Source organism: Cricetulus griseus, chromosome 4 (assembly GCF_003668045.3).
Source record: "Cricetulus griseus strain 17A/GY chromosome 4, alternate assembly CriGri-PICRH-1.0, whole genome shotgun sequence".
NCBI lineage: Eukaryota > Metazoa > Chordata > Mammalia > Rodentia > Cricetidae > Cricetulus > Cricetulus griseus.
Window position 1 is genome coordinate 89061682 of NC_048597.1, and position 8647 is coordinate 89070328.

The 8647-nt window shown below is 56.2% G+C and overlaps 2 protein-coding genes across 2 annotated transcripts; one reads left to right on the forward strand and one right to left on the reverse strand.

Annotated features, from left to right (window-relative positions):
• Positions 1-2357: 2357 nt before the first annotated feature.
• Positions 2358-5569, forward strand: Snapc2 (small nuclear RNA activating complex polypeptide 2). The gene is made up of 5 exons (XM_027415835.1): positions 2358-2586; positions 3652-3771; positions 3922-3990; positions 4365-4734; positions 4831-5569. The coding sequence occupies exons 1-5, from the start codon at positions 2404-2406 to the stop codon at positions 5154-5156; spliced, it is 1068 nt and encodes a 355-aa protein (XP_027271636.1). The 5' UTR covers positions 2358-2403; the 3' UTR covers positions 5157-5569.
• Positions 5570-6913: 1344 nt separating this feature from the next.
• On the reverse strand, positions 6914-8510 carry LOC113835676 (cortexin-1). The gene is made up of 2 exons (XM_027416081.2): positions 8319-8510; positions 6914-7914 (listed from the first exon to the last, which is right to left on the reverse strand). The coding sequence occupies exon 2, from the start codon at positions 7892-7894 to the stop codon at positions 7646-7648; it is 249 nt and encodes an 82-aa protein (XP_027271882.1). The 5' UTR covers positions 7895-7914; positions 8319-8510; the 3' UTR covers positions 6914-7645.
• Between the last annotated feature and the right edge of the window lie 137 nt (positions 8511-8647).

Here is an 8647-nt window from a genome sequence, read left to right on the forward strand (position 1 = left end):
TGGCTCTAGTGGAAAGATGGAAGTTTAAGTAAGTCCATTTTAGGAGCTCTGGGGGACCAGACCCGGAATCACCAAGGTTTCTTCCCTCCCAACCCAGTGTCTGCCTCAGGGTGAGGCATGCGCGGGCAGCGGCGAGAGCCTTGGTACCGACAGCCCCCACCTGCACACGCTGACTCAGCCCATCGTGGTCACAGTACCTCGTCCGCCCCCTAGTAAGCTCGCAAGATGCCCTGGAACCCGGGTGGGAAATGCAACTAGGTCCAGGTCCTGGTCTCAGCCTTGTACACATCCCCTCAGGGCCGTCCAAGAGCCTCCCAGGCAGGGCCGTGGGCCCTCAACCGCCCTCTCCAGTCGCCGCAGCCCTGGAGCCTGCACCAGTGGTGGCGTTAGTGTTGGCGGCATTCGTGTTGGGTGCTGCGCTAGCCGCTGGGCTCGGTCTTGTCTGCGCGCACTCAGGTACCGACTTCTGTCCCGCCAGAACCCTACACCTATTTCCATAGGTCCAGACAGCTTATCCCCCAATACCCGCACCCTCCACCCCGCAGCGCCCCACAACGGTGAACTCTCTTGGATCTGGCCCTCAGGGCTAGTACAGTACAGCATCTCCCACCAGGGGGTGCGCTTACCCTGGCGCAGTGGAGAGGCAACCCTTATTCTAGCCAGCTGCTTCTTTCAGCACCTCCAGCCCCAGGCCAGCCTCCTAGAGCTTCGCCCAGCGGCCCTCAGCTCCAGAGTCCCTAGTAGACAGGTAAGTACCGGGAGCGAAGATCTGGAGCAAGAGCTAGAAGGAGGAGGTGGTGGTAAGGATCCTTCGTAGCGTTTACTCATTGGGCTCCCAAGTAGTTTGTATATTCATTTAATATTTCGAACAACCTTTAGGTGGCTGCTTTTATAATGTCCATTAGAGATTTTAAAAAACGAGGCACTTTACGAGGTTAGGTAACTTGCCAGAGATGGAGCTGGACATAGAATTTGGGGGATGGGATCACCAGCAGTAAAGAAAGGGGGTCCTTAAGATTTGAGCAGGCACTAGGTAAGACTTAGGGATTTAGACACATTTCCTACCTAGTCTCACACCGGTGCATAGACTGAAGCCAATGCCTGCTGGGAAAATGTTGGGACCTGAGCAGTGTTCTCTCAGGCTGAGCCTCTGCCACGCCCTCTCTAGAGTTGGCGAAACCCAGTGAAGTCCTGAGATGTATCCAGCCATGGATTCAGAGCCCTTTGAGAGGACTCCTCCACATCTCTCCTCCCTCCCCGCCTTCTCATCCCTACTCCTCTGGTTCAAAATAAATTGATGACCTGCCTGCTAACGTCTAGTGGAGTCCGTCGATGTGCTCCCAAGCACAGGGTGGCCGGGGAGGGTAGGAAAGGCAGGCTCCAGGCTGTGCTGGGATTAGTAGTCACCACTCCTGGCAAGCCAGGGTTGGTTGGTTTGTTTGTTGAGATTTATGTGTGTGAGTGTTTTGCCTGCATGTATGTATGTGTACGATATGCATGACTGGTGCTTGGGGCGGTCAGAAGAGGGCGTCGGATCCCTTGGAACTACAATTGGTTGACACTGGGAACCAAACTAGAGTCATCTGCGAGAACCGCAAGGGAGCCAGGTGTGGAGGCGTATGCCTTTTAAATCCAGCATTCGGGAAGATCTCTATAAGTCTGAGGCCAGCCTGGTCTACTTATTGAGATCCAGGCCACCAGGGCAAAATGGAGAGACCCTGCCTCACAAATGACAAGCCCACTTTTTTTTGTTGTTGTTTGTTTTTTTGAGACAGGGTTTCTCTGTATCTTTGGAGCCTGTCCTGGAACTCATTCTCTCCACCAGGCTGGCCTTGAACTCAGAGATCCGCCTGCCTTTGCCTCCCGAGTGCTGGGATTAAAGGCGTGTGCCACCAACGCCCGGAGTGAGGCCAGGACTTTTGAGGCAACTGCCTACTTCTGTACGAAAAGAAAAGCACACAGTACGTGTGTTTCATGAGTTGGCTCACGAATGTAGGGTCTAAAGTTTTGTTTCCAGTTCATGAGTGATATAAAAACGCACATAAAACTCGGGGATTCCGCTGGGCGTTGGTGGCGCACGCCTTTAATCCCAGCATTCGGGAGGCAGAGGTAGGCGGATCTCTGTGAGTTCGAGTCCAGCCTGGTCTACAAGAGCGAGCTTCAGGACAGCCAGGACTACACAGAGAAACCCTGCTTCAGAAAAAGAGAAAAAAAGAGGAAAAACAACAACAACAAAACCTCGTGGATCCTCCTCCAGCCTCAATCTCCCCTCCAGAGCCATAGCTTCAGCTGACAAACGCGAGCCACGCCCCCATCTGCTAAGTCTTCCGCGTAGTGCTTTTTTCAGAACTTAGCAGCCTCCGTAGCTCCGCCCACCAGGAGAGAGACCAGCGGAGTTCGGGCATGAAGCCACCGCAGCGAAGTCGTAAGGTCCCAGCCCGCTACGTAGGTGAGGCCACCGGTCCCACAGCTTGGAGCCCCCGCGAGATGCGGCATCTACTGAGACTACTCCAGGCTCGGCGGGGCCAGCCGGAGCCAGACGCCGCGGAGCTGGCCAAGGAGCTGCGGGGCCGCAGTGAAGCCGAGGTGGGATCCCGGGGCTGGGGGCAGGGCCACGGAGCGTGCTGGCGGGGCTGAGCCGGAACGGCCCAGGGGGTGGGGCTCCGTGGCGCGGGCCAGGGTGGAGCTTGGGTGGAGCTTGGGCGGGGCGGTGGGTGGAGCTTCGGCGGGGCGGTGGGTGGAACTTTGGAGCAGACCCAGGTAAGCCTAAGGGGCCTGACTGCTCAGTGGAGGGGCGACCCTGAAGCTTAGGGTGAAGCTGGGGTTGGAAGAGCTTAGGGGCGGGACTGGGATGTCACGCTACTGGATTGTGGGTCTGTATGTAAAGAAAGTGGAGCTGCTGGGCGGTGGTGGCACACGCCTTTAATCATAATGCTGGGGAGGCAGAGGCAGGAGGATCTCTGTGAGTTCGAGGCCAGCCTGATCTACACAGCAAGTTCCACGATAGTCAGGGCTACTCAGAGAAACTCTGTCTCGAAAAAAAAAAAAAGAAAGAATAAAAATAAAGAAAGTGGAGCACGAGGAGAGATGTGGGTGGGACGTGAGCGGTGGATGGAGTGAGTCTGTGGGTAAGGCTGTGGAGAGTTGTGAGGCTCTAAGGAGTGTGGGCAGGAGAAATCAAAGGGTGGAGGGAGTGGAGGTGAGTGGAAGTGAGGCTGGGGAATGGCTCAAGGTGGAGGTAGTAGGATGTGCCTTTAGTCTCAGCACTTGGTATCCCAGCAGTGGACCTCTGAGTTCAAGGCTAGCCTGGTCTACATAATTCCACGGCAGTCAATGCTATATAGAGTCCTGCCAGTGCTGTATAAATCAACCTAACAAGCAAGGTGAAGTCTGACAGAACCAAAGTTAGTATGAAGTGAGAGAGTTCAGGACATGGGGTGGAGTGGAAGTTAATAGGCCTGCCTTCTACATTTTCATTAGGTGGCTGGTCACACACTGGGCCCTTGGCTTGAGTCCCAGCAGTTTCGGGAATTTGCAACATTGAGCTAGTCTGGGATAGGGAGCAGCGGCGGTCCCTGAAGCAAGCAAGGCGGTAGACTTTGGTCTTGTCTGCATTTCTGAGCTCATAGAAAGCTTGTCCTCCTTGTCCAGATCTGCCGATTTATCCAGCAGCTCAAAGGTCGAGTGGTTCGTGAGGCCATTCGGAAGGTGCACCCAGGTGGCACAGAAGGTCTAAGGCGTCAAGAAGCAAAGCTCCCAGCCCCCATAGAGGTAAGGCAGGAGAGTAAGGTGCCGGCTGCCTAAGGCTGGCCCTTGAAGAAGGGAGGATAACCTGGTGAGAGGGATTCCAGGAAGGGCAAAACTTGGGAGGTTCCTGGGGCGGGTTTCTAGACTGACCATGTACCTACCGGCTTCACCCAGGTATGGATGGATCTTGCTGAGAAACTGACAGGCCCACTGGAGGGACCCCTGACTGCAGCTTTCTCCCAGGTACACCCACTGACCCTCAACAGGTCAAGGGTATTTATTCCAGGACACAGGGGTGAGTATGGCCCAGTGGGTTTAGTCAGGCAATGGTATTGTATAGAATCTCCAAATTTGAAGGAACAGAGAATCACCAAATGAGATCCAGGCCTTTCCTGCCAATACCCAAAAAGAAAAGTAGGGGGAAATGCAGATGAGGGTCCTGGGCCTTTCCTGCTGCCGAGCCAATGACTCCAGCAAGGCACCGACGTCTAAGGCCATCTTTTGTATGTGTCACCTTCAGAATGGCAAGGAGGATTTAGTGAGTGGGTAGAGCTAGCGGACTTATTCTAGGCCTAGCTGGGCAGTGGAAGGTGACAGACTTCCTCCTTCACTGTTAGGTGCTCACCATTGCTGCTGCAGAACCCATCAGCCTCCTGCACTCCAAGCCAGGCAAGCCCACGAAGGCCTGTGGAAAGCCACTGCTGTTCTTGAGTACCCAAGGAGGGCAGAGGGATCCTGGCCTTGAAGCCGGGCCTGCCCTTACTACTGCTGACTCCACTCCCAAGGCTTCTGTCCCTGTCCCTAAGCCCTCTGACCCCAACCCTGTCACCTTGGGCCTTGCCTCTGAGGTCACGGTCTCAGATACCCCAACCAAGTCCCTGGCTGGCCCATCCACAGAGAAAGACTTGGCTGTGGACTTCGAGAAGATCTACAAATATCTGTCCTTCTCCTCCAGAAATGGCCATGGCCCTGAACTCTCAGCAGCTGGTAAGAGGAGTTGAGGAGGAGAGGGGCTCTAGTTGGGGATGGTTGGGGTACAGGGTCAAACTTTGTTCCTTCATTCTTTCCCTTTCCTTCTATCAGAGTCAGCAGTGGTCCTTGACCTGCTCATGTCACTTCCAGAGGAGCTGTCCCACCTGCCTTGTACAGCCTTGGTGGAACATATGACGAAAACGTATGCTCAGCTGATGGCCCCCCAGACTTCTCTCCCTGCTGGGAAGAGCCCCAGGCCTGGGAGTGAAGACAGAGGGACTGGCTCCAAGGGGCCAGAGGAACCTGACCAAACCAGTCCTCAAGCCTCTGAGAGCACAGAACAGATGCCTGCCTGGCAAACAGTTGGGATCTGCCCATTGAACCCATTCCTGGTACCCCTAGAGCTATTGGGCCAGGTGCCCACCCCTGCGAGGTGAGAAATACAGAAGACCACATGTGCTGACTTCTGCCTGGGACTTCAGTCCAACACCATGGTACCGGGTAGCCAGGAGGATGATTGTGGAAGTCCCTGACATGGTGTCCAGCCACAGGCTACATGCTGCATACAGCAGCAACCTCAGAAAGGGAAGTACAGCTGTAATGAGTGGAGATAGAGAACTCTACACATACAGGTAGAATTCCTGGGCACACAGATGGGGCTGGCTTCCCTTGCCCAGCTGTGCCTTGTTCTCTGCAGTGGGTATAACAGCATCATCTGTTTTATGTATCTGCCCTCCTCAATCTGGGCTTGCATTTAGATCCCCCACTTCAACTGACCACTATACACTTCTCTCCACCCTTTTCTGGGGTGTCCTATAACTCTCAATAAAGCTATCATCTAAGTAGCTAACTATGCTCTTTTCCTTGTGACAAAGATGGGAGTGGGGGCTCTGAAATGACAGTTTGGGAGCTGGAGCAAGACACCAGGGAAGAGGATGCTATCCCTAGCAAAAGCTGGAGCCTGGGCTGGTGAGATAGCTCCAAGGATTAAGTGCTGACAGCCTGAGATTAATTCCCTGAACTCATGTAAACGTGAAGAAAACAATTCCTCAAAGTTGTCTGAATGCACACTACAGCCTGTACACTCATTGTACACATAAATACACAGTCATTTAGGAGCTCCTTGATGACTGTGGAGGTGGCTCTTTGACAAATGGGTGGAGGAGGGAAGCCCAGCTGGTCTCATGTGGGATAGGTGTTAGGGACAAGATTTCAGAGCAAAGCAATATTCCAGGGAGGGAAGAGAGGTGGATTTCTATGGGCGACTTGCAGGGGGTGGAGGAGGAAAGGAATGTCCCTTCAAGTGGCCTTGGAGCCTCAACTCCCCTTAGAAATAAATGGAGGAGGGAGGCAGAACTGGAGGAGCTTTAGGATGGTGTGGGTTACAGAGCTGGGGGAGTGGGTCATCGTTGAACCCCAAGACCCCACACTTCTCTTTATGCTGTTGGGCTTCCCACCATAAGTTCCAACTGCCCTGTGAGTATGGAATACAGGACAGGCCTGGGGAGCTAGGCCCCTGCTGGGGGAACTAGGTGCCCTCCCATGGTAGCACCCTCCCCCACGCCTAACGAGTTGTCTCAGAGTGAGTAAAATTTCTGTTCCCTGAGCCGTGCCTTCGCATGGCTTTCCTTTTATAGAAAGGCTCAATTCTCCCCACACACATTGCACACGGCTCCCTGAGGCTCACAACACCTCTCCCAGGCAGACTATGGAGCCTAGCCAGCCCACTCCATGGTCACAGCCAAACCCACAGGTTCTGAAGCACACTTGATGGTGGGGACAGGAGGGATCAGGCTCAGGAGTTTGGGGAATGCTCGTTGGTTTTTGGGAAACAACCTCCAGGCTAGCTAAAGGCACTCCATTCTAGCTCCCCAGAGTCCCCAGTGGTTCCCTGGGTCAAGGGGAAAAGTGCATGTGTGGGGGGTGTCTCAACTATGCCATGAGCTAGGGGGGTGGAGATAACTGTTAGCTCCTCTCCCCCCTGCTGAAAGGCTGTGTTTGAAATTGGGTATTTGTAGGACCAGGCAGTAGTTCAAACAGTAGATCTTGGTTCTAATTCCACATCAATGGCCTGGGGCAAGTCAGTCTAGCAGCTTGGACTTCAGTCCCCTGGCCTGTAGGATGGTGATCCTAAGAGGGGCTTGGCTCTTTCTCACAAATTACCAGAAGCAAACAGGCTAAGAACAGGACCAGCTAACTCAGCACTCTGCTTGGCATGCAGTAAGCGCTCAATAATAGCTTTTATTATCACCTCCATCGTTCAGAAGCAGGGAGGAGTGAAAAAGCAAGGGAAGGGCCAGGGGATATGGGGGAGTTGGGAGCGGGGAGGCAGAGGAAAGGCACTCTAACCTGGGCTGGGGCTGGGGCTGAAGGGGATGAGCCTGCTTGTACTCCTTCCCGCACATGAAGTGCCAGGCATTCTCGACACAGCAGCAACCATGGTGGGGTTTCAGGGTCTGTCTCTGGGGCAGGCTGTACCATGCATTGTAGGTAGGCAGCGTCCATAGAGAGCCGAAGACAGCCTGCCTGCCTGCCAGGGCCAGAACTCAAGGAGGGCATTGAAATTGGTGATGATCACAAGGGAAAGAAGAAGGGGATAGAGGAGACCGCACACCCAGGAAAAGATGTAACACTCATGCCTGGTAGCTGGGGAAGGCTGAGGTTGGTGCGGGATGATTTGCCCACTAAGGGATAGAGTTGAGGGATCAGCAGAGAGAAGGGGACAGGACAGATAAAGGCACAAGGTGGGGTTCTGGCCCGGCCAGGAAGGGAGATGGGTGGCTAAGGGGGTAAGGACTGGATTTCTCCGGACGCCTTCAACTCCGGGCTAGGGCATCTGGGGCACAATACTGAGTGCAGTCCAGGCTAGTGGCATTCCTCCACCGGGCCGGCCCTCTCAGAGGACCAGCCCGGGACTGGGTGCCCCTCACACCAACGCATAGTCGAACTGCCCTCGTTCGAGCGCCTCCTTGTGGTCGGTCCAGGACGAGGCGGGCATGCGGCTATAGGGGTCTAGCAGTATGCGCACACAGCGCACCATCAACAGAACCAACACCACGAGCAGACAGAGCACGAAGGCGAACACCGTACGTTGCTCGACGTCCAGGCCTGCGCCCACCGGGGGCCCCGTCGATGGCGGCAGCGGCTCCGGTGATAGTGTCCACGCCGCGTTCATAGCTCACATCGCCGCGCGCCCTGCGAAGAGAGGGGTGCCCACCCCGGGGTCCACGGGGATGAGGCTACGCCCTCCCTGCACTACCACCCACCCCTTCCGTAGTCGCCCCTTTGCAGTATCTTGCAATATCCTCCCTGTCCGTGCTGCCGTCCCGGGCTACGCCCATGCCCAGCCTGTGTGCTCCGCCGCCGCCACAGCCACGCGGGACCCAACTCTAGCGGTGCGTGCAAGTGGGGTCGCTGAGAGCCAGGACAGGGCTACTCAGATCTGCCCAGCCCGCGCACAACAGGTGCGAACGCGCTGGGCCAGGGACCCGAGCTGCACGGTTTAGACTGGTCCCCACCCCACTCCCTTTGTTCTCCGCGGCCCAAGACCCCCTCCCCCACCCGTCGCCGCCTCCCCAGCCACAGCGCGCCCCCCTCACCCTTGGTTCTAGACGGGGACGGCCGCCCCGCAGCCCCTCTCTCCCGGGACTCGTGCGCTGCTCTGCTCTGGTCCTCCCAGGGTGGCGGCGGTAGTGGCGGAGGCTGTGGCAGCCCCGGCTCAGCCCACCCCACCCGCCCCTGGAGCGGTGGAGACCGAGGGAGGAAGGAGAGACGCGCGCCAGCCGGGCCGCCGCGGCTGTTCCCATGGCGACGGGGGCGGGGCCGCGAGGGGTGGAGGCTGTGCTGGGAGCAGTGCCTGGCTTGTGACCCCGCCCCGGCCTGCCTACTGGGAGACCGGACCTTCCCACCACTTGTGCCTGTGGAGACA

Bases quoted from the DNA above. Each gene is read 5' to 3' on its own strand.
- Snapc2 (XM_027415835.1), top strand. From the start codon at position 2,404: ATGAAGCCACCGCAGCGAAGTCGTAAGGTCCCAGCCCGCTACGTAGGT. The intron at 3,772-3,921 runs GTAAGGCAGGAG...GGCTTCACCCAG, and splicing joins AGCTCCCAGCCCCCATAGAG to GTATGGATGGATCTTGCTGA. The intron at 3,991-4,364 runs GTACACCCACTG...CTTCACTGTTAG, and splicing joins TGACTGCAGCTTTCTCCCAG to GTGCTCACCATTGCTGCTGC.
- LOC113835676 (XM_027416081.2), bottom strand. From the start codon at position 7,894: ATGAACGCGGCGTGGACACTATCACCGGAGCCGCTGCCGCCATCGACG.